The 25,816-nt window shown below is 42.8% G+C and overlaps 1 protein-coding gene and 1 long non-coding RNA gene across 3 annotated transcripts in view; one reads left to right on the top strand and one right to left on the bottom strand.

The window, feature by feature from the left end:
- Positions 1 to 25,324, bottom strand: part of LOC106564400 (zinc finger protein 271-like) — a 92,791-nt gene extending 67,467 nt beyond the window's left edge. The window contains exons 1-2 of one of the 2 annotated variants that reach the window (XR_006757911.1): positions 25,147 to 25,324; positions 23,060 to 23,240 (exon numbers count right to left, since the gene is read on the bottom strand). Coding sequence is in view for 1 of the 2 variants with exons in the window: in XM_045690971.1 (XP_045546927.1) it covers positions 25,147 to 25,155 (9 nt within the window). In the remaining variant the exon portion in view is untranslated. Of the gene's footprint in view, positions 1 to 23,059; positions 23,241 to 25,146 lie in introns of those variants that run through there. The other variant, XM_045690971.1, reaches the window with a different exon arrangement.
- On the top strand, positions 16,338 to 18,603 carry LOC123725447 (uncharacterized). Its single transcript, XR_006757918.1, has 2 exons — positions 16,338 to 16,515; positions 18,423 to 18,603. It is a non-coding gene; the product is annotated as an uncharacterized lncRNA (long non-coding RNA).
- Positions 25,325 to 25,816: the final 492 nt, after the last annotated feature.

Below are 25,816 nucleotides of genomic sequence, written 5' to 3'. Positions count from 1 at the left end.
CTAATTTAATATCCTTTTGATGTGTGATTGTGTTTCAGTGATACTGGGGCAGGATGGCTGGAGTGTGACTTACACCCCTCAGAGTATCTGTGCCTTGAAGAGGTCAACAGTGGATATGTCCTGCTCTTACACATATCCCAGAGGTCATACAGTCACAGAGACATCATGGTTCTATAGACGGTCTGGTGTGAAACCTCAGAATGATGATCGTGTGGAGTACTATGGGGACAGAGTGAATAACTGCACCCTGAGAATCACAGACCTGAGAGAGAGAGACTCAGCTGAGTACTGGTTCACATTCAAGACTCAGATCATACAAGGTCATGTCTTTCAAACAGACAGACGCCACTGCGTCAAAACCTCCAGCCAAAGGTAAAAAGTGCAAGGTGCGAAACAGTCACAAAAATAAGCAAATGTTTAACAATTAAACATCCTTCGTGTAAATACCACGGAAATACAGGGGAAAACCCAGCCTGGCGCGTAACATGTGCAGGGAACAAGACAAAACAAATGGAACAATGAAAAAATGGAGCGCGATGGCTAGAAAGCCGGTGACGTCGACCGCCGAACGCCGCCCGAACAAGGAGAGGAGCCGACTTCAGCGGAAGTCGTGACAGTACCCCCCCTTGACGCGCGGCTCCAGCGGCGCGCCGACACCGGCCTCGGGGACGCCCCGGAGGGCGAGGCGCAGGGCGATCCGGCCGGCGACGGTGGAACTCCTGCAGCAGTTCAGGGTCCAACACATCCACCACCGGAACCCAGCACCTCTCCTCCGGACCGTACCCCTCCCACTCCACGAGGTACTGAAGGCCCTTCGCCCGACGCCTCGAATCCAGGATGGAACGAAAGGAGTACGCCGGGGGCCCCTCGATGTCCAGAGGGGGCGGAGGAACCTCCCGTACCTCAGATTCCTGGAGCGGACTAACCACCACCGGCCATGGAACGAGGGGTTAATACGGTAATCGGGGGGAAGCTGTATCCTGTAACACACCTCGTTCACTCTCCTCAGGACTTTGAATGGCCCCACAAACCGTGGACCCGGCTTCCGTCAGGGAGGGGCAGGTTTCGGGTCGAGAGCCTGACCATAGTGGTGGTTCTGGTTCTCATCCTCTGTCTCTCTGGCTTCATGTGGTTCAGGTGAGTGTGAAGAATTTACCTTTTTCTTTACATTCAGTTTTTTATAATTGATCTTGATTGATTTGAATTGATTCATTCAGTCATCTGTTAATTCATTCTTTCATTTACAAAACAGGAAGAAGGCCTCCATATCCACCTCTGACACAAGAGACAGAAGAGACACCGTAGAGAATGGACAGGTGAGTGTTGGAATCAGTTGACTGAGAACTATAGTGGTCTGTGAAGAGATGTACTCAATGACTGTGGTATTACTTTATTTTTCAACCATTATGTTATCTGTCCTCTCTCCTCATCAGCAAGACTCTAGTCCCGTGTATGACAACATCTTGGATAGAAAACACCCTAAAGTTTCTAAAACTGTTTGAATGGTGTCTGTGAGTATAACAGAACTCATTTGGCAGGCCAAAACCTGAGAAGATTCCAAACAGGAAGCGCTCTCTCTGACTATTTCTTGGCCTTCTTGATCATCTCTAACCAAAACATGGGATCTCTGGCATAACGTGACATTTTCTAACGCTCCCATAGGCTCTCAGAAGGCGCCAGAACGATGAATGGTGGCTTTGCAGGCCATGGCTGAAAAACATTAGCACATTTGGATAGTGGTCGATCTGAGGACAATGAGACTGGAGGCGTGTGCACGAGCCGACACCATGTTTACTTTCTCTCTCTTTGAACGAAAACTACAACTCCCGGTCGGAAAATTATCGCTTTTATACGAGAAAAATCGCATAGAAATTGATTTTAAACAGCGGTTGACATGCTTCGAAGTACGGTAATGGAATATTTAGGTTTTTTTTGTCACGAAACGCGTCGGGCGCGTCACCCTTCTTTACCCTTCGGATAGTGTCTTGAACGCACGAACAAAACGCCGCTATTTGGATATAACTATGGATTATTTGGAACCAAACCAACATTTGTTATTGAAGTAGAAGTCCTGGGAGTGCATTCTGACGAAGAACAGCAACATTTTTATGCTAATTTTCTCGTAAAAAAGCGATAATATTCTGACCGGGAGTCGTTGTATCCGTTCAAAGACGATAGAATAAAAACATGGGGTCGTCTCATGCACGAGCCTGAGTCCCATTGTCCGCTGATAGACCACTTAGCAAATGCGCTAAAGCTTTTCAGCCAGGGCTTGGAATTACGTCATTCAGCTTTTTCCCGGGTTCTGAGAGCCTATGGGAGCCGTAGGAAGTGTCACGTCATGCCAGAGATCCCCTGTTTTGGTTAGAGATGATCAAGGAGGGCAAGAAATGGTCAGAGAGGGCGCTTCCTGTTTGGAATCTTCTCAGGTTTTGGCCTGCCAAATGAGTTCTGTTATACTCACAGACACCATTCAAACAGTTTTAGAAACTTTAGGGTGTTTTCTATCCAAATCAAAAATTATATGCATATTCTAGTAACTGGGCAGGAGTAATAATCAGATTAAATCGGGTATGTTTTTTATCCGTCCGTGAAAATACTGCCCCCTAGCCATAAGAGGTTAAGGTACCACGTTCATCTGTACAAACAATTGTATTCAAGTATAAACACCATGGGACTACACAGCCGTCATACTGCTCAGGAAGGAGACTCGTTCTGTCTCCTAGAGATGAACGTACTTCGGTGCGAAAAGTGCAAATCAATTCCAGAACAACGGCAAAGGACCCTGAGAAGATGCTGGAGGAAACAGGTACAAAAGTATCTATATCCACAATAAAACGAGTCCTATATCGACATAACCTGAAAGGCCGCTCAGCAAAGAAGAAGCCACTACTCCAAAAACCGCCATTTAAAAAGCCAGACTACGGTTTGCAACTGCACATGGGGACAAAGATCGTACTTTTTGGAGAAATGTCCTCTGGTCTAATGAAACAAAAATAGAACTGTTTGGCAATAATGACCATTATGTTTGGAGGAAAAAGGGGGATGCTTGCAAGCCGAAGAACACCATGCCATCCGTGAAGCACGAGGGTGGCAGCATCATGTTGTGGGGGTGCTTTTCTGCAGGAGGGACTGGTGCACTTCACAAAATAGATGGCATCATAATGAGGAAAATTATGTGGATATATTGAAGTAACATCTCAAGACATCAGTCAGGAAGTTAAAGTTTGGTCGCAAATGGGTCTTCCAAATGGACAATGACCCCAAGCATACTTCCAAAGTTGTGGCAAAATGGCTTAAGGACAACAAAGTCAAGGTATTGGGAGTGGCCATCACAAAGCCCTGACCTCAATCCTATAGAAAATGTGTGGGCAGAACTGAAAAAGTATGTGTGAGCAAGGAGGCCTACAAACCTGACTCAGTTACACTCGCTCTGTCAGGGGGAATGGGCCAAAATTCACCCTACTTATTGTGGGAGGCTTGTGGAAGACTACCCAAAATGATTGGCCCAAGTTAAACAATTTATTGGCAATTCTACCAAATACTAATTGAGTGTACCTAAACTTCTGACCCACTGGAAATGTGATGAAAGAAATAAAAGCTGAAATAAATCATTCTCTACCATTATTCTGACATTTCACATTCTTAAAATAAAGTGGTGATCCAAACTGACCTAAGACAGGGAATTTTTACTAGGATTAAATGTCAGGAATTGTGAAACTGAGTTTAAATGTATTTTGCTAAGGTGTATGTAAACCTCCGACTTCAACTGTATATTGTTGGAAAAGGAGACCGTGTTTTCAGTGATGAGCTTGAACTGGGTCTTGGGAGAGGGAGGTTTTTCAGAGAGTTGCCTCAGACCCCAGCTAGAACTATAGATGTTGTAGATTCACCACATTTTTGCTCTACTTGGGTGCCAAACGACACACCCTCAGCTCCTGTAATTATGCTTAGTGACACTCACTCAGATAGTTCAGATGTGGCCAGTCCTGATTTGGGAAATCTTACTCACAACTCGCCCATCAGATAGGACCATCTATATCAGCTCAAATTAGGAAGGAGGAAGGAGGATAGAGAGCTCCAGTGCAGGCCAGACATTTACTGACACACCCTCCCTTAATATATGTCCAAGCTTCTGGGGAGAGCTAGAGACCTCGTAAATATAACACTCCGCAGTAATACATCTCTGAAACCTCACGAGAATCCCGAAGTGATAGATATACTGAAATAACTTTTCAGTGAGTCAGCATATTCATCCATGCGTCTTGCCTAATTTTTTTTATAACATTTTGCAAGTACTAGGAGAAAAGGCCATGGAGTACTGGATCCGTTGGAACAAGGCAGTAGATGTGGCCGACGAGTGTTTGAGGAGGCAGGGTCGGAGCATTGAGTACTCCAGTCGAGAGGTAACGATGATGTTTGTGAAACACTGCCCAGATCCTTCTCTTTCTGCGGTTTTCAAGTTTAAAACAGCTGATAGGTGGATGGAAGCTGAGATACAATAATTATTTTCTCACGGGCATTCCGCACGGTCTTTTATCAGGCAAATATACTTGTTTGGTGGTCCAGACGGCAGTATTAACTTTTGCCTATTACCGACGAGCAGCATTGTAGAAACTAAATACATTACAAAGGAACGTCTTGATTAGTGCTTTGTTAGCTAGCTACATAGTTGCCTTTGTATCATGATAAGGTGTAGTACTGAAACTATCAAGGTTACCTAGCCAGCTACACTTTCAAGCAAAGTCAACAACGCAGCCACTGCTAGCTAGGCTTCTTCACCAGCCAGCAGTACTGTATCATTTTAGTCATTTTAGTCAATAAGATTTTTGCAACGTATGCTTAACTTTCTGAACATTCGAGAAGTGTAGTCCACTTGTCATTCCAATCTCCTTTGCATTAGCGTAGCCTCTTCTGTAGCCTGTCAACTATGTGTCTGTCTATCCCTGTTCTCTCCCCTCTGCACAGGCCATACAAACGCTTCACACCGCGTGGCCACTGCCACTCTAACCTGGTGGTCCCAGCGCGCACGACCCACGTGGAGTTCCAGGTCTCCGGCAGCCTCTGGAACTGCCGGTCTGCGGCCAACAAGGCAGAGTTCATCTCAGCCTATGCTACCCTCCAGTCCCTCGACTTCTTGGCGCTGACGGAAACATGGATTACCACAGAAAACACTGCTACTCCTACTGCTCTCTCCTCGTCTGCCCACGTGTTCTCGCATACCCCGAGAGCATCTGGCCAGCGGGGTGGTGGCACTGGAATCCTCATCTCTCCCAAGTGGACATTCTCTCTTTCTCCCCTGACCCATCTGTCTATCGCCTCCTTTGAATTCCATGCTGTCATAGTTACCAGCCCTTTCAAGCTTAACATCCTTATCATTTATCGCCCTCCAGGTTCCCTTGGAGAGTTCATCAATGAGCTTGACGCCTTGATAAGTTCCTTTCCTGAGGATGGCTCACCTCTCACAGTTCTGGGTGACTTTAACCTCCCCACGTCTACCTTTGACTCATTCCTCTCTGCCTCCTTCTTTCCACTCCTCTCCTCTTTTGACCTCACCCTCTCACCTCCCCCCTACTCACAAGGCAGGCAATACGCTTGACCTCATCTTTACTAGATGCTGTTCTTACACTAATCTCATTGCAACTCCCCTCCAAGTCTCCGACCACTACCTTGTATCCTTTTCCCTCTCGCTCTCCTCCAACACTCTCCTCCAACACTCCTATCATCTCTTCCCTCTGCTCAAACCTTCTCCAACCTATCTCCTGATTCTGCCTCCTCAACCCTCCTCTCCTCCCTTTCTGCATCCTTTGACTCTCTATGCCCCCTATCCTCCAGGCCGGCTCGGTCCTCCCCTCCTGCTCCGTGGCTCGACGACTCATTGCGAGCTCACAGAACAGGGCTCCGGGCAGCCGAGCGGAAATGGAGGAAAACTCGCCTCCCTGCGGACCTGGCATCTTTTCACTCCCTCCTCTCTACATTTTCCTCTTCTGTTTCTGCTGCTAAAGCCACTTTCTACCACTCTAAATTCCAAGCATCTGCCTCTAACCCTAGGAAGCTCTTTGCCACCTTCTCCTCCCGCCTGAATCCTCCTCCCTCTCCTCCCTCTCTGCGGATGACTTTGTCAACCATTTTGAAAAGAAGGTCGACGACATCCGATCCTCGTTTGCAAAGTCAAATGACACCGCTGGTCCTGCTCACACTGCCCTACCCTGTGCTTTGATCTCTTTCTCCCCCCTCTCTCCAGATGAAATCTCGCGTCTTGTGACGGCCGGCCGCCCAACAACCTGCCCGCTTGACCCTATCACCTCCTCTCTTCTCCAGACCATTTCCGGAGACCTTCTCCCTTACCTCACCTCGCTCATCAACTCATCCTTGACCGCTGGCTACGTCCCTTCCGTCTTCAAGAGAGCGAGAGTTGCACCCCTTCTGAAAAAACCTACACTCGATCCCTCCGATGTCAACAACTACAGACCAGTATCCCTTCTTTCTTTTCTCTCCAAAACTCTTGAACGTGCCGTCCTTGGCCAGCTCTCTTGCTATCTCTCTCAGAATGACCTTCTTGATCCAAATCAGTCAGGTTTCAAGACTGGTCATTCAACTGAGACTGCTCTTCTCTGTGTCACGGAGGCTCTCCGCACTGCTAAAGCTAACTCTCTCTCCTCTGCTCTCATCCTTCTAGACCTATCTGCTGCCTTTGATACTGTGAACCACCAGATCCTCCTCTCCACCCTCTCCGAGTTGAGCATCTCGGGCGCAGCCCACGCTTGGATTGCGTCCTACCTGACAGGTCGCTCCTACCAGGTGGCGTGGCGAGAATCTGTCTCCGCACCACGTGCTCTCACCACTGGTGTCCCCCAGGGCTCTGTTCTAGGCCCTCTCCTATTCTCGCTATACACCAAGTCACTTGGCTCTGTCATATCCTCACATGGTCTCTCCTATCATTGCTATGCAGACGACACTCAATTAATCTTCTCCTTTCCCCCTTCTGATAACCAGGTGGCGAATCGCATCTCTGCATGTCTGGCAGACATATCAGTGTGGATGACGGATCACCACCTCAAGCTGAACCTCGGCAAGACGGAGCTGCTTTTCCTCCCGGGGAAGGACTGCCCGTTCCATGATCTCGCCATCACGGTTGACAACTCCATTGTGTCCTCCTCCCAGAGTGCTAAGAACCTTGGCGTGACCCTGGACAACACCCTGGCGTTCTCCACTAACATCAAGGTGGTGACCCGATCCTGTAGGTTCATGCGCTACAACATTCGCAGAGTACGACCCTGCCTCACACAGGAAGCGGCGCAGGTCCTAATCCAGGCACTTGTCATCTCCCGTCTGGATTACTGCAACTCGCTGTTGGCTGGGCTCCCTGCCTGTGCCATTAAACCCCTACAACTCATCCAGAACGCCGCAGCCCGTCTGGTGTTCAACCTTCCCAAGTTCTCTCACATCACCCCGCTCCTCCGCTCTCTCCACTGGCTCCCAGTTGAAGCTCGCATCCGCTACAAGACCATGGTGCTTGCCTACGGAGCCGTGAGGGGAACGGCACCTCCGTACCTTCAGGCTCTGATCAGTCCCTACACCCAAACGAGGGCACTGCGCTCATCCACCTCTGGCCTGCTGGCCCCCCTACCTCTGAGGAAGCACAGTTCCCGCTCAGCCCAGTCAAAACTGTTCGCTGCTCTGGCACCCCTATGGTGGAACAAGCTCCCTCACGATGCCAGGACAGCGGAGTCAATCACCACCTTCCGGAGACACCTGAAACCCCACCTCTTTAAGAAATACCTGGGATAGGATAAAGTAATCCTTCTAACCCCCCCCCCCTAAAAAGATTTAGATGCACTATTGTAAAGTGGTTGTTCCACTGGATATCATAAGGTGAATGCACCAATTTGTAAGTCGCTCTGGATAAGAGCGTCTGCTAAATGACTTAAATGTAAATGTAAATCCGTTCCATGCAGGTATGTTGTGAAATGTGACGATTTTGTTTTTCATGTTTAATGTGCCTAGTTAGCTGTCGTTCATTTGTTACCTGTCCTGTCATGTCAAAAATGACATTGTTGCTTCATTAGTATGCCTCAGGTATAATGGTACAATAGTACACTAAGAAATATTTAGCACTTATTAGCAAATTATTATTGTGTTGGTGTACAACATTTATAAAATGAAATATGAGTCTTTTGAAAATACGAACATGTACAATGTATTTTTTTGTTGATGCTTTTACTACTGAGTTTGCTCAGAGCGTGATGAGAGGCAAATATACTTGTATGGGAGTCCAGACGGCAGCATTAAGTTTGCCTTGTATTTGTATCCATTCCATGCAGTCATTAAAAGAGGGACAACCGGCAGAATTGTGTCCAGAGCCTTGTCTTCCACCTACACCTTACCAGAACACAACGCAGAACGGTACCGGTGCAGAACCGGTTACACCTAGTTTTCATAGTCTTTGATCCACCACATTCCTGTGGACTGTTAATGTCTGGACAAAAAAAACATGACTAAAACTTGTTGGGATTTTTCTTCCTTCAGCAAAGTAACCTACTTCTTTAACATGTGTAGGAATCTGTGTCTCTTATCTCTCATTCCTCTTAGTGTATACTTATTCACCTCAACTGATATGAAAGTCTCATCAACACAGCAAATGAGTCAGAACATATAACTACTCTGCTTGACTTCCTCCAACCACTGCAAGGTCACCAGTATGACCATCAGCTCAGCCAGGTGGTCTGTAATTTGTCTTCTGACAGCCACCCCACTTTCCTGTTCAACAAAGGCTGATCCAGTCTGACCTGTCCTTGGGTCTTCTGATCCATCTGTATATATGGGCAAAAATACACTGATTTACAGTCGCCTTTTAAAGAACTCTCATGGATCAACCCCTCCCTGTCTTTCCGTACTCTCTCCAACACTTGTAAATCAACTACTGGAGGTGGGAGTAGCCATGGTGGACTCACAGGGATAGGTACCGTAGGGCTGAAGTCCCTGCAATACAATCCCATCTGCCTCTCCTGGTTGTCACCCACCCATCCAAAGCTTTTATTCTGTCCACGTTCAGGCTCCCAACTTTTCTGTAGCACCTCTTTTGTGGGGTGAGACATATCATGTTTCTTTAAATTAACCCAATAAATAATTCCCAGCGATTGCCTTCTAATATGTAATGGCAATGAAAATACATTTCTTAAATGTAAGTTAGTCGATTCCACAGCCACAAAGTAAAAAATTTATGTCGTGGAAGTTCATGGGGGAAAAAATGTGCTTTTTTATTTTAAGGTTAGGGTGAGTCATATTAACAGTGTGGTTAAGGTTAGTTTTAAGATTACATTTTAAGTAGATCAATTTTTGAAATAGGCGTGGTTCATGACTTTGTGGCTGTGGTAGCTAATGTCGACCTGGCACTATTGTTTTTCTCTCTCCAAGTTTCTGGCATGGCACGTGTCCTACTTTTCTCAGTACACTCGTAACAACCTAATCAGTACGAAACGTATATACGCTCAAATTAGCCACAAGTCGTTTTGAAAGGTAATGACTGGTATAATAAATATGGTGGAAACTCTAACTAGCCCATGCCTCTATCAACCCAATGCTATTAGATTTGTGGAACGTAGTGAACAATTGAACATTTGAGGAAAAAGGAGATATTCTAGGGATTCCCAAATAGACTAAATTAATACAATATTTGGTTTAATGATAAACTATGTTTAATATTTCTTGCTGCCAGAACCAAGAAGACCACAACCAACAACAAGACCTGAATACAAGATGATCTTTGGTGTGTCCCAAATGGTACCCTGTTTACTCTAGTGCACTATGTAGGGGATAGGGTGTAATTTTGTATGCACACTGAACACCGAAAGACCTGAACACAAGATGACTCTGCCTGGGATTCAATCAAAGTTCCATACTGCACTTGCATTTGAAAGGTAATAACGATTGTAATCATCAGGGAAATTGTCTTTTAAAGCTGCGTTGTCGACAGCACAGAAGAAAGAAGTCTCTATTTTATTGTTACTTTTTATTATTAAAAAGAGGCTTCTATTTAGTATACTATACGGTCTACTATATGATTTAATATAGTATACTATAGGGTTTAATATAGTATACTATAGGGTCTACTATAGGGTTTAATATAGTATACTATAGGGTCTACTACAGGGTTTATTATAGTATACTACAGGATCTACTATAGGGTTTAAAATAGTATACTATAGGGTTTAATATAGTATACTATAGGGTCTACTATAGGGTTTAATATAGGGCTTGGACAAGTTCTACATGGGTCGTGGGCTTATGACTTGAGACTGAGCTGTGGCTATCTGAAAGGGAACAAGATAAAATACCAAACTCATCATTGCACAAGTTTTGTTTTAGCTCTTTGTGTGTGTTTTAGCAAGAGGAAACTGCTCCCCATAATGTTGTAAAGTGTCATGGCACAACTAACTGGGAAAAAAATCCTTCATTAATGTACAAGATTATATACACCCACACTTTGAACCCTATTCAGACTTGAGAACTTAACATCGACTTAAGTCCCAAAATATTGCCTAGTGTCCACATTTTATTGACTTAACTCCATGTTATGTCTACATATCTCAAGTCTGAATGGGGCCTTTCATACACATCATGCAATTTACATTGTAATTGTTTGGATTTTTAGTAATATGTTTTGTATAATTTATCATGAGAATGATTTTGGGTTTAACTATCCCTTTTAAACAAAACTATATACACAATATAATCAGCTTTATTTAATGAGGCCTAACAATAAATCTACACAGTGATTTAAACTTTTCTCTTTCCGTCTTGAATGAGGTAAGTCACAGGTCCCAGTCTCCAGATTACTGTCGCATGAATCCATTTCTCTTTCCCTGTCGCACTTGTTCTTCCTCCTGGAAAATTTGAAGGTGTAGTCTACCATGGTCATGGTGTTTCTTTTGTTTGGCATGTTTTTCTTCCACTGGTTTAGTTAAGTCAGGTCGGAGTATTTTGAAGCGTGTTCGGATCTGGCGCTTCAGGAAGAGCTCAGCAGGGGTCCGACATGTGACTTTGTGGGGCGTACTGCGGAACATTGGCTCAGCGATGCTTGAGAAAGACAGATTGTCTGTTGTCCTCAAATGTTTTTTATCAGAGCACGCTTGATTATCTGGACTGACCTTTCTGCTGCACCATTCGAGGCAGGATGGTAAGCGGGAAGGGTCTGCTTGATTCCGTTGTTTTTTAAGAATTGTTTAAAATCAGAAGAGACCAGCTGGGGTCCTTTATCAGAGACAATTTCTTTGCACAATCCATAGGCTGCAAACAGCCTTCGTAGGTTTTCGATGAAGTTCATTGATGTCATTGAAGTTATGTAAAAAACTTCCAACCACTTTGAATCACCGTGGATTATCACCTCGTAAAGGAATGTTCTCACCTCGCAAAGGAATGTTCTCACCTCGCAAAGGAACGTTCTCACCTCGCAAAGGAACCTTCTCACCTCGCAAAGGAACCTTCTCACCTCGCAAAGGAACCTTCTCACCCAGCAAAGGAACCTTCTCACCCTGCAAAGGAACGTTCTCACCCAGCAAAGGAACGTTCTCACCCAGCAAAGGAACGTTCTCACCCAGCAAAGGAATGGTCTCACCCAGCAAAGGAACCTTCTCACCTCGCAAAGGAACGTTCTCACCCAGCAAAGGAACGGTCTCACCCAGCAAAGGAATAGTCTCACCTAGCAATGGAATCGTCTCACCCACCAAAGGAATGGTCTCACCTAGCAAAGGAATTTTCTCACTGCATTTTCTTTAACGGCAGGTGAGTCAGAGCATCATGGTAACACAGTTCCGAGACCAGAGAGACAGCGGCCTCTGTGTCTAACTGCATGTCCAAATCCTTTCTATCCAATGTGACATTTATTGTAATGCCCTTTTCCCATTGTATACACCCCAAAAAACTCTGAATCATCCTCCTTACTCTTGCCATTGCTCTCAGCAGCAACAACATACTGTGTCTGTCCTGCTCTGCTGTTCCTACATGCAGAGGCAATGTGTCCAACTTTAGAACAGACATGCATTTCTCATTTGTGAATCTGCAACCACGAGCAAAATGTTTTCCTCTGCACATGTAGCATGGTTGCAAATCTTCAGAGCACAGTCCACTTACAAACTTATCTCTCAATGTCTTTCCTAGATATGGACCAAAAACACAATTAGCTGACAGTTATCGCAAAGCCATCGCATAATCAGACACATACTCTCCTTCCTTCTGGTTACGTTTTTTTCAAATGAAATTGCTCCGCAATCACCAGAGGTTTTGGTTTGTAGTGAGCTAGCAACACTAGCTTCAATTCCTCTTATTGCAAAGTACTTAGTGTATCAGGTGTGATCAGTCTCTTTAATAGTCCATATGTTTCTGCACCGATCACAGAAAGAAACACACTGACATTCTTGTCGCCTTTAATGTCATTTGCAAACATCCATAGCTCCAAAAGCTCAAGATAGCTTTCAAAATCCTCCCGCAATTCTTTGTACTTGTCCACTTGTCTGCCTTGCATAGTAGCCATTTTCCATCACTACTGTTCTCTGAGCTAATATCCTCTGCGATAGTTCTGTATGTTGTTCCTGACAGGTGCATGGCTGCTCCATTTACAATCCACACGTTTGTTCTTTTGATTACATTTGTAATATTTTAGGTTTCATCACCTATAGAACAACTAATAATAACAACTGGACAAGAGAGAGGAGCTCATTTGGGAAACTTTACTATTTCAAAACATGGTAGTACAACACGGGCATGTTTGAGGCAGCACGTTCTATAAAAGTTCAGAGGTCACAGGATTAACTGTAAGAGGCGTAATACAATTGTTTTCCGGCCACTAGGGGGTACTCGGGTGAAGCTCATGGGAAATAAATAAGAAAAGTTTAAGTTGACTGGGGAAGAGGAAGAAAAATGAACAAAAAATGCTGTAAATGGCTTTTACACTGTGCTGACATGATTACCATTCAAGTAAACAGTACCTTTCACGTAGGTGTTTATATTTTAAGCTCATAAAAAGGGTAACAACAATTCAGGTAAGTGATAATTGTATCTAGGCAGATTACCATGTTCATTTTTTTAAATATACTGCTCAAAAAAATAAAGGGAACACTTAAACAACACATCCTAGATCTGAATGAAAGAAATAATCTTATTAAATACTTTTTTCTTTACATAGTTGAATGTGCTGACAACAAAATCACACAAAAATAATCAATGGATATCCAATTTATCAACCCATGGAGGTCTGGATTTGGAGTCACACTCAAAATTAAAGTGGAAAACCACACTACACTCTGATCCAACTTTGATGTAATGTCCTTAAAACAAGTCAAAATGAGGCTCAGGAGTGTGTGTGGTCTCCACGTGCCTGTATGACCTCCCTACAACGCCTGGGCATGCTCCTGATGAGGTGACGGATGGTCTCCTGAGGGATCTCCTCCCAGACCTGGACTAAAGCATCCGCCAACTCCTGCACAGTCTGTGGTGCATCGTGGCGTTGGTGGATGGAGCGAGACATGATGTCCCAGATGTGCTCAATTGGATTCAGGTCTGGGGAACGGGCGGGCCAGTCCATAGCATCAATGCCTTCCTCTTGCAGGAACTGCTGACACACTCCAGCCACATGAGGTCTGGCATTGTCTTGCATTAGGAGGAACCCAGGGCCAACCGCACCAGCATATGGTCTCACAAGGGGTCTGAGGATCTCATCTCGGTACCTAATGGCAGTCAGGCTACCTCTGGCGAGCACATGGAGGGCTGTGCGGCCCCCCAAAGAAATGCCACCCCACACCATGACTGACCCACCGCCAAACCGGTCATGCTGGAGGATGTTGCAGGCAGCAGAAGGTTCTCCACGGCGTCTCCAGACTCTGTCACGTGCTCAGTGTGAACCTGCCTTCATCTGTGAAAAGCACAGGGCGCCAGTGGCGAATTTGCCAATCTTGGTGTTCTCTGGCAAATGCCAAACATCCTGCACGGTGTTGGGCTGTAAGCACAACCCCCACTTGTGGACGTCGGGCCCTCATACCACCCTCATGGAGTCTGTTTCTGACCGTTTGAGCCGACACATGCACATTTGTGGCCTGCTGTAGGTCATTTTTCAGGGCTCTGGCAGTGCTTCTCCTGCTCCTCCTTGCACAAAGGCGGAGGTAGCGGTCCTGCTGCTGGGTTGTTGCCCTCCTACGGCCTCCTCCACGTCTCCTGATGTACTGGCCTGTCTCCTGGTAGCGCCTCCATGCTCTGGACACTACGCTGACAGACACAGCAAACCTTCTTGCCACAGCTCGCATTGATGTGCCATCCTGGATGAGCTGCACTACCTGAGCCACTTGTGTGGGTTGTAGACTCCGTCTCATGCTACCACTAGAGTGAAAGCACCGCCAGCATTCAAAAGTGACCAAAACATCAGCCAGGAAGCATAGGAACTGAGAAGTGGTCTGTGGTCCCCACCTGCAGAACCACTTCTTTATTGGGGTGTCTTGCTAATTGCCTATAATTTCCACCTGTTGTCTATTCCATTTGCACAATAGCATGTGAAATTTATTGTCAATCAGTGTTGCTTCCTAAGTGGACAGTTTAATTTCACAGAAGTGTGATTGACTTGGAGTTACATTGTGTTGTTTACGTGTTCCCTTTATTTTTTTGAGGAGTGTATATATATTTTTAACCTTTATTTAACTAGGAAAGTCAGTTAAAAACAAATTCTTATGTACAATGGCGGCCTACCCGGCCAAACCTGGGCCAGTTGTGTACCGCCCTTTGGGAGTCGGCCGGATGTGATGCAGCCTGGATTCAAACCAGGGACTACAGTGACGACTCTTGCACTGAGATGCAGTGCCTTAGACCGCTACGCCACTCAGGAGCAATTTATTACACCATCCATCCACCAGACTAGAATAGACCTACGCATGGTCTGTGTCTGAAATGGCATCCTATTCCCTATATACTGTCAGGTGACATTTCAGATGCCTCCATCCTCTCTAACAGTTAGAAGCCAAACAAATGATGTCAGGAATTCCAAATGTCATTAAGTCACTATTGGGGATTGTCTTTGCAATGATGTCTCACAAATCATCATCGCCATGGTGATGCACCATGACATAATTTATTTGGATGGTTGAAGTGTTGTAGAGGAGTGGGCGTAGCAGCACTACACTCTTAGAAAAAAGGTGCTATCTAGAACCTTAAAGGGTTCTTCGGCTGTCCCCATAGGAGAACCCTTTGAAGAACCCTTTTGAGTTTCAGGTAGAACCTCTTTGGTTCCAGGTAGAACTCTTTAGGGTTCCATGTAGAACCCTTTCTACAGACCAGATGCTTTTAAACTTTCTGTGGAGAAACCGTACCCGTCACATTAGGAAACTGTTGCATTGAATACTTATGAGTATGGTGGCTGAATTGTCTGGACATTCCTACCTTAAATAATACTTTTCAGATCAGTTTGATAAAACACTTACTAAGAAGACCCACTTCTATGTGGAACTGCATTCCTCATCATGTCTTTTCTACTTTTAGTGGCCTTAACTTCATGTTGGTTTGCAATTATAATATTGACAAAGTTCCAGTGAAGCTCCGCTTTTCATTGGCAGGTTTTATAGTCATGGTCCTTCATTTCGAAGCGTAATTTCTCCCCACAATATATTATATCTGGAATAATCAGCACATATTGTATAACAATAAATCTTTGTTTTTAGAATATTGGTTCAGAAATAATATCCTATTGGTGAGACAACTTGTAAATGCAGAGGGTCTTTTACTTCATTATGACTCATTCTTTTCACTTTACAAGATCCCTATAACGCCTAAAGAGTTTTCAATGGTTTTAGTCTCCATTCCCTCAGGTGTTGCTTTATTATTCAGGAACATGTTAAGACCCTCAGAACCTACCTTCGATTACCGCTGTTGACTCAATAGTAGTAAAGATTTTTTTTGTTTTGGTCCGTTCAACAACAGAGCGGTACTTGCCTTGTATCAACAAGATTTTGTATCTATGTACCTTATGTTATGCCTTACTGGAATCGTTTTATTGATAATATCTGTTGTCTCACACATACGTACTTACTAACACAATTAAGGAAGTTTATTATAAAATGATTCATTCATATTACCCTGCCAACCACTATATGAAGAAGTTAAAAAAATAGAAGCACATTCAAATTGTACCTTTTGAAATGACCCCCAGAAACCGTGTTGAATGTTTTTCTATGGTATTCATGTAAATAATCTGTGGCAAGACATCAGTAGATTTATAATGGAACAAATTCATGAATATTTTACACTATTAAGGAGAGACGTACTGCATGAATTCTTTACCTACGATAGAAATCATTTGGATGGATAGTTTTCTTCTTCGTTCACTCGCCGTACAGTAGGTGGCGACAATACGCCAATAGGTGTAGTCTGCTATAAAACCCTAAAGAAGAACAAGACAACAGCAAATTGTTGACGAGGACAGCTAGCGACGAACAGTTCATATCATACAAAGAAACAGTAGCTTCCACAATGGATCGGGTAAGTCTGGTTTTAACATTATATGCCCGCTGTGTTTTATAAAATGTCTAGGCCTAGTTTTCATCATCTTTGAACCTCCACATTGCTGTGTTCTGTTTGGGGCGGCAGGTAGCCTAGTGGTTAGAGCATTGGGTCAGTAACCGAATCCCCGAGCTGACAAGGTAAACATCTGTCGTTCTGTCCCTGAACAAGGCTGTTAATCCGTTGTTCCGTCATTGTAAATAAGAACTGACTTGCTTAGTTAAATAAAGGTTACATTAAAAAAGTAGCCCACAACTATATCATTTGTATTTATTATGGATCCCCATTAGCTACCAAGGCAGCAGCTACTCTTTCTGGGGTCCAGCAAAATTAAGGCAGTTCATACAATCATGTTTAGGAATCTGTGACTATGACCTAATTCTCTCCTTCCTCCCGAAGTGTGCAAATGTTCACATTCCTTCACTGATTTCTTACGTATTAGCCATTATTTGACCCGATATTCAAGTGTCCGTTCTAACAAAGAAAATAAATGGCTGCAGTCCAAACACGTTGTTTTTCCCTCGGGGGTATCCCCGTCGAAACCGGATGCAGTTTGATTGCCATTTTACGGGAGGTCCAATTCCCTAACGTTGGCCCTCGATTTAGCTTGAAGGAGCGAGTGAACAACTTTGGACACCTGGTGGGTTGATATGACCCACAATTCAATGCAAACTGTAGTCACATGTTGCGAAGTGTCAAATGTAATCAACGGCATCTCAGAAAAAATATGAAGCTAGTTTGCAGAATATATACACACATAGATTTTTAGCATTTGCAAATTGGTTTAGTTTTGTAGTGAGGAGTGCAGTTCTGAAATGTATTGGAATAAATGACCAAACTATAAAACTAGCTGGCCAGTTATGGTAAACTGTAGCTAGTTTCGTGGAAATATTTGGTCAATCATATTTCACAAATACCGGAGCCTGTGAGTTCAAATATATTTTTTATTACTTCATAATAAAAGCCGAGCTGGAATCATGAAAACAACTGCCTTCCAGTCTTGGCACAGAATATTTATAAATTTGTCACACTCATAGTGACTCCTCTTAATGGCTTATCACCTCTTGCATTTAGCCACCGTTATCATATTGCCTTCATGTTAGGACATGCAATCTGTAGAGTCACATAAATAGTTTCAAACATGTAGGACCATAGCAACAGACCTTGGCACTCTACAGGATTAACCAATAGATGACATCCTGCTGACTCCACTGAAAGGGGAACCCCTGTTCTGGAAAAAACCCAAGAGGTGTAACCATAGTTTGCCATAACAGTTACAAGAATAACCATGTGCATGTCTAATGGTGTCCAATGACCTAGAGCACATAGACTGCACTAGTTTTGCTGGCTCCTTCTGAAATAAATAATTGCCACATATGTACTGAGAAATTCACAATACTAGCTACCTGGTAGGAGCGCTAGTATTGGGGATTTTCCAGTACATTGGAGGTTTTCCAGTACCTATACTGTTTTCTTAGAAGTAGTAAGCAGAATCGATATAGGGTTAACCATTAGTATATGTGTAAGCAGAACCAATGTGTATGTGCAAGCTGAGTCAGTACAGGCTTAACCATTCTGGGTCATGCCTGGTCTTGTGAAGGCTATTGGATATGCACATTAGTTAATCATTTATAGGCATCAGTAGACATGCACCTGTATTAGGAACATATGTATGTATGGGGGCAGCAGGTAGCCTAGTGGTTAGTGTTGGGCCAGTAACCAAAAGGTTGTTAGATCGAATCCCAGAGCTGAGAAGGTAAAAATCTGTCGTTCTGTTCCTGAACAAGGCAGAACAAGGATTTGGGATGCACCCAAATCAGAGGTTTTGACTGACTTAATACAATATTTGGTTTAATGATCAACTGTAAACTTCTTGTGGCCAACAGGACAAAGCTAGTCTGTCCCCCTCCACCCTCCAGGAGCCCCCAAGTCGACCGCCTCTCCGTACTTTACTGCTGGTTCTGGACGACTGCAGGAAAACACCGGGGCAGAGTGGAACTAAGAGACGAGAAGGAGAAGAGGAACATGGAGATTTGATTTCATTAAGTAAAAACCATCTGGATTAGATTAGTCTGCTTCTGTAACAATTAATTGGTTAATTATATATTGATGAAAATATCTGGTAGTTCCACCCACATTTGAGAAGTGTAACTTGGTCCCCCCAAAAACGTTTGATTTCACCTAATTTTAACATTCTTTCATGAAGAGCACATGTTCAACTTCATAACATGTTTTCCCATCAGGAGGTTATATGAAAATACATACTGTAGTATGTGCTAAATAAAGTAACAGGGGACTACTGAAAACAACAAAACCACTAGTTCACATTGGTAAAATAGTCCTTTAAATCAGCCACAAATTTGCTTATGACTGGGGTAATGGGAGCTAGTTTTGTTCCACAGGGAGTGAAAATTGAATGCTAGCTTGAATTCTACCATACCAATTTATGGGTAAAATGGTTCACTAGCTCGGTTTTCCACAAAAAACACCAGAGAATCGATAAGACTAGAACCAGCTCACCTGCTTTTACTCTATGATTTGACTGTTCAATGTTTCTTTTGCCCAAAAAATGTGAGGAACAGTTTCACCATATTAAAACATGGGTTGACCTTAAAATGAGGGACAGATGTAAATGAATCACTAATTACATGAAATAAATGATGTTCTGAAATGACTGTCAAAGTAACCAAATAACTAGGGCTTTACATGCACACATCATTTCCTATTAAACTGATTATGGCAGTAGGCCGAGTATGGCATCAGTCATGTAAACATCTTACTCTGCTGATCTAAATTGGTGTAAGGTCATAACCGAAGTAAGCATACGCCTTTAAAAACACCTGGTTTTCTGAGCAATCTTTAGAATGATTAGGACATGTAAACACTTTAATCAGTGTTATAGAGGTGTATTTAATCTGTGTATGTGTTAACACAAGCAGCGCAAGCTAACTTCTTTTGACCGAGTGCAGTGAGTTCAGGAAAAACTGAAAATATGCAGCTTAGTTTTCACATACAAACTTTATTGGTCCAAATTGCTTCAAATAAAATTACACTTTCTGTTGTAGAAAGTTTATTTGGATTGGCTATTTTCAGCATTTATCAAAGTCCAGTCAGGTAGCCTGATTTCATATGTGTCCATGTAAACAGGTTTATTAGAGAAATTGTTCTTTCAAAGCATGTCAATGATTTAAAATGTAATACTGGTGCACAATTTATACTGGAAAAATATGAAAGGGAAGCAAAAGACATTCATTTCATGGAAGGCCCCATCTGTTTATGGACCCATATTTGCAAACACATTGGCTCCAGGTCATCTACAAGACCCTGCTAGGTAAAGTCCCCCCTTATCTCCGCTCACTGGTCACCATAGCAGCACCCACCTGTAGCACGCGCTCCAACAGGTATATCTCTCTGGTCACCCCTAAAGCCAACTCCTCCTTTGATCGTTTCTCCTTCCAGTTCTCTGCTGCCAATGACTGGAACGAACTACAAAAATCTCTGAAACTGGAAACACTTATCTCCCTCACTAGCTTTAAGCACCAGCTATCAGAGCAGCTCCCAGATCACTGCACCTGTACATAGCCCATCTATAATTTAGCCCAAACTATTACCTCTTCCCCTACTGTATTTATTTATTTAGCTCCTTTGCACCATATTATTTATATTTTAACTTTGAACTTTCTTCAAACTACAAATCTACCATTCCAGTGTTTTACTTGCTATACTTTATTTACTTTGCCACCATGGCCTTTTTTGCCTTTACCTCCCTTATCTCACATCTTTTGCTCACATTGTGTATAGTCTTATTTTTTTCTACTGCATCATTGATTGTATGTTGTTTTACTCCATGTGTAACTCTGTTTTTGTATGTTGTCGAACTGCTTTGCTTTATCTTGGCCAGGTCGCAATTGTAAATGAGAACTTATTCTCAAATTGCCTACCTGGTTAAATAAAGGTGAAATAAAAAATCTCTACCCAGCACCTACAGGAACCAATGATTGTATGAGACAAGATGTAAAATGAATCTCCTCAGAAAAAAAACATTTCCCCGACACATGAATCTACACCTACTATTATTGAAACATTATTCTACATTATTTAATGGCTCTGAAAACCCCCATCCCACACAGCACTAGATCAGCACTTCTACTCCAACACACTTGAAACATGTGGATCCAGACATGCATATTATGCTACACAGGTTACCATGGTAATCAGACTTAGTAAACTGTTAGAAAGGGAGATATATATATGACTCTACAAGATGTTTTCTATTGAACCTTTATTTAGGGATCTGGAACTGGTGCCGGAGAGGAGGTAGATAAAGAAAACATATTTGTGCTTCCTGGTGTTTTATCAGTGACCCTGAATGATTGAAGCTCTTCCCACACTGATCACAGCTATAAGGCTTCTCTCCTGTGTGTATGCGTTGGTGCACAGTCAGGTGTCCTGAATGATTGAAGCTCTTCCCACACTGATCACAGCTATAAGGCTTCTCTACTGTGTGTATGCGTTGGTGTCTAGTCAGGTCTCCTGATTGATTGAAGCTCTTCCCACACTGATCACAGCTATAAGGCTTCTCTCCTGTGTGTATGCGTTGGTGTGTAGTCAGGGCTCCTGAATGATTGAAGCTCTTCCCACACTGATCACAGCTATAAGGCTTCTCTCCTGTGTGTATGCGTTGGTGTGCAGTCAGGGCTCCTGATTGACTGAAGCTCTTCCCACATTGATCACAGCTATAAGGCTTCTCTCCTGTGTGTATGCGTTGGTGTCTAGTCAGGTGTCCTGAATGATTGAAGCTCTTCCCACACTGATCACAGCTAAAAGGCTTCTCTCCTCTGTGTATTCGCAGGTGTGAGGTCAGGGTGGAAACTCGAGCAAAGCTCTTCCCACACTGATCACAGCTATAAGATTTCTCTCCTGTGTGTTTGTGTTTAGTCTGGGCTCCTGACTGATTTAAGTATTTCCCACAATCAAAGCAGGTATAAGGTCCCTCTGAATGAATTATCTGATGAGATTTTAAGGATTTAGATGCATGCTCTAGAGTGTGAATTTGCTCATGAATTGTCAAGTCCTGTTTAGCCAAACTCTTCCCACAGTCAGAGCAGCAGTGGTGAGGTTTCTTCCCTATACCTCTATGCTGGTGTTTCTTGAGGTGTTCTGGTCTGGAGAAACTCTTCTCTTTCTTGTCAGCATCATGATGTTGTTGAGGTTCCCCAGATGCTAAGCCCCTCTCACTGAGAGAGCAACAATTAGGGATGTCCCCTGTGAAACAAAGACATTGAATATTTAGGTTTTGCAAATATGGGTCCATAAACAGATGGGGCCTTCCATGAAATGAATGTCTTTTGCTTCCCTTTCATATTTTTCCAGTATAAATTGTGCACCAGTATTACATTTTAAATCATTGACATGCTTTGAAAGAACAATTTCTCTAATAAACCTGTTTACATGGACACATATGAAATCAGGCTACCTGACTGGACTTTGATAAATGCTGAAAATAGCCAATCCAAATAAACTTTCTACAACAGAAAGTGTAATTTTATTTGAAGCAATTTGGACCAATAAAGTTTGTATGTGAAAACTAAGCTGCATATTTTCAGTTTTTCCTGAACTCACTGCACTCGGTCAAAAGAAGTTAGCTTGCGCTGCTTGTGTTAACACATACACAGATTAAATACACCTCTATAACACTGATTAAAGTGTTTACATGTCCTAATCATTCTAAAGATTGCTCAGAAAACCAGGTGTTTTTAAAGGCGTATGCTTACTTCGGTTATGACCTTACACCAATTTAGATCAGCAGAGTAAGATGTTTACATGACTGATGCCATACTCGGCCTACTGCCATAATCAGTTTAATAGGAAATGATGTGTGCATGTAAAGCCCTAGTTATTTGGTTACTTTGACAGTCATTTCAGAACATCATTTATTTCATGTAATTAGTGATTCATTTACATCTGTCCCTCATTTTAAGGTCAACCCATGTTTTAATATGGTGAAACTGTTCCTCACATTTTTTGGGCAAAAGAAACATTGAACAGTCAAATCATAGAGTAAAAGCAGGTGAGCTGGTTCTAGTCTTATCGATTCTCTGGTGTTTTTTGTGGAAAACCGAGCTAGTGAACCATTTTACCCATAAATTGGTATGGTAGAATTCAAGCTAGCATTCAATTTTCACTCCCTGTGGAACAAAACTAGCTCCCATTACCCCAGTCATAAGCAAATTTGTGGCTGATTTAAAGGACTATTTTACCAATGTGAACTAGTGGTTTTGTTGTTTTCAGTAGTCCCCTGTTACTTTATTTAGCACATACTACAGTATGTATTTTCATATAACCTCCTGATGGGAAAACATGTTATGAAGTTGAACATGTGCTCTTCATGAAAGAATGTTAAAATTAGGTGAAATCAAACGTTTTTGGGGGGACCAAGTTACACTTCTCAAATGTGGGTGGAACTACCAGATATTTTCATCAATATATAATTAACCAATTAATTGTTACAGAAGCAGACTAATCTAATCCAGATGGTTTTTACTTAATGAAATCAAATCTCCATGTTCCTCTTCTCCTTCTCGTCTCTTAGTTCCACTCTGCCCCGGTGTTTTCCTGCAGTCGTCCAGAACCAGCAGTAAAGTACGGAGAGGCGGTCGACTTGGGGGCTCCTGGAGGGTGGAGGGGGACAGACTAGCTTTGTCCTGTTGGCCACAAGAAGTTTACAGTTGATCATTAAACCAAATATTGTATTAAGTCAGTCAAAACCTCTGATTTGGGTGCATCCCAAATCCTTGTTCTGCCTTGTTCAGGAACAGAACGACAGATTTTTACCTTCTCAGCTCTGGGATTCGATCTAACAACCTTTTGGTTACTGGCCCAACACTAACCACTAGGCTACCTGCTGCCCCCATACATACATATGTTCCTAATACAGGTGCATGTCTACTGATGCCTATAAATGATTAACTAATGTGCATATCCAATAGCCTTCACAAGACCAGGCATGACCCAGAATGGTTAAGCCTGTACTGACTCAGCTTGCACATACACATTGGTTCTGCTTACACATATACTAATGGTTAACCCTATATCGATTCTGCTTACTACTTCTAAGAAAACAGTATAGGTACTGGAAAACCTCCAATGTACTGGAAAATCCCCAATACTAGCGCTCCTACCAGGTAGCTAGTATTGTGAATTTCTCAGTACATATGTGGCAATTATTTATTTCAGAAGGAGCCAGCAAAACTAGTGCAGTCTATGTGCTCTAGGTCATTGGACACCATTAGACATGCACATGGTTATTCTTGTAACTGTTATGGCAAACTATGGTTACACCTCTTGGGTTTTTTCCAGAACAGGGGTTCCCCTTTCAGTGGAGTCAGCAGGATGTCATCTATTGGTTAATCCTGTAGAGTGCCAAGGTCTGTTGCTATGGTCCTACATGTTTGAAACTATTTATGTGACTCTACAGATTGCATGTCCTAACATGAAGGCAATATGATAACGGTGGCTAAATGCAAGAGGTGATAAGCCATTAAGAGGAGTCACTATGAGTGTGACAAATTTATAAATATTCTGTGCCAAGACTGGAAGGCAGTTGTTTTCATGATTCCAGCTCGGCTTTTATTATGAAGTAATAAAAAATATATTTGAACTCACAGGCTCCGGTATTTGTGAAATATGATTGACCAAATATTTCCACGAAACTAGCTACAGTTTACCATAACTGGCCAGCTAGTTTTATAGTTTGGTCATTTATTCCAATACATTTCAGAACTGCACTCCTCACTACAAAACTAAACCAATTTGCAAATGCTAAAAATCTATGTGTGTATATATTCTGCAAACTAGCTTCATATTTTTCTGAGATGCCGTTGATTACATTTGACACTTCGCAACATGTGACTACAGTTTGCATTGAATTGTGGGTCATATCAACCCACCAGGTGTCCAAAGTTGTTCACTCGCTCCTTCAAGCTAAATCGAGGGCCAACGTTAGGGAATTGGACCTCCCGTAAAATGGCAATCAAACTGCATCCGGTTTCGACGGGGATACCCCCGAGGGAAAAACAACGTGTTTGGACTGCAGCCATTTATTTTCTTTGTTAGAACGGACACTTGAATATCGGGTCAAATAATGGCTAATACGTAAGAAATCAGTGAAGGAATGTGAACATTTGCACACTTCGGGAGGAAGGAGAGAATTAGGTCATAGTCACAGATTCCTAAACATGATTGTATGAACTGCCTTAATTTTGCTGGACCCCAGAAAGAGTAGCTGCTGCCTTGGTAGCTAATGGGGATCCATAATAAATACAAATGATATAGTTGTGGGCTACTTTTTTAATGTAACCTTTATTTAACTAAGCAAGTCAGTTCTTATTTACAATGACGGAACAACGGATTAACAGCCTTGTTCAGGGACAGAACGACAGATGTTTACCTTGTCAGCTCGGGGATTCGGTTACTGACCCAATGCTCTAACCACTAGGCTACCTGCCGCCCCAAACAGAACACAGCAATGTGGAGGTTCAAAGATGATGAAAACTAGGCCTAGACATTTTATAAAACACAGCGGGCATATAATGTTAAAACCAGACTTACCCGATCCATTGTGGAAGCTACTGTTTCTTTGTATGATATGAACTGTTCGTCGCTAGCTGTCCTCGTCAACAATTTGCTGTTGTCTTGTTCTTCTTTAGGGTTTTATAGCAGACTACACCTATTGGCGTATTGTCGCCACCTACTGTACGGCGAGTGAACGAAGAAGAAAACTATCCATCCAAATGATTTCTATCGTAGGTAAAGAATTCATGCAGTACGTCTCTCCTTAATAGTGTAAAATATTCATGAATTTGTTCCATTATAAATCTACTGATGTCTTGCCACAGATTATTTACATGAATACCATAGAAAAACATTCAACACGGTTTCTGGGGGTCATTTCAAAAGGTACAATTTGAATGTGCTTCTATTTTTTTAACTTCTTCATATAGTGGTTGGCAGGGTAATATGAATGAATCATTTTATAATAAACTTCCTTAATTGTGTTAGTAAGTACGTATGTGTGAGACAACAGATATTATCAATAAAACGATTCCAGTAAGGCATAACATAAGGTACATAGATACAAAATCTTGTTGATACAAGGCAAGTACCGCTCTGTTGTTGAACGGACCAAAACAAAAAAAAATCTTTACTACTATTGAGTCAACAGCGGTAATCGAAGGTAGGTTCTGAGGGTCTTAACATGTTCCTGAATAATAAAGCAACA

This window comes from Salmo salar, chromosome ssa12 (assembly GCF_905237065.1).
Source record: "Salmo salar chromosome ssa12, Ssal_v3.1, whole genome shotgun sequence".
In the NCBI taxonomy this organism is placed as follows: Eukaryota; Metazoa; Chordata; class Actinopteri; order Salmoniformes; family Salmonidae; genus Salmo; species Salmo salar.
Note: the sequence above shows the minus strand (reverse complement) of the source record. Positions and strands in the feature narration are given on the sequence as shown.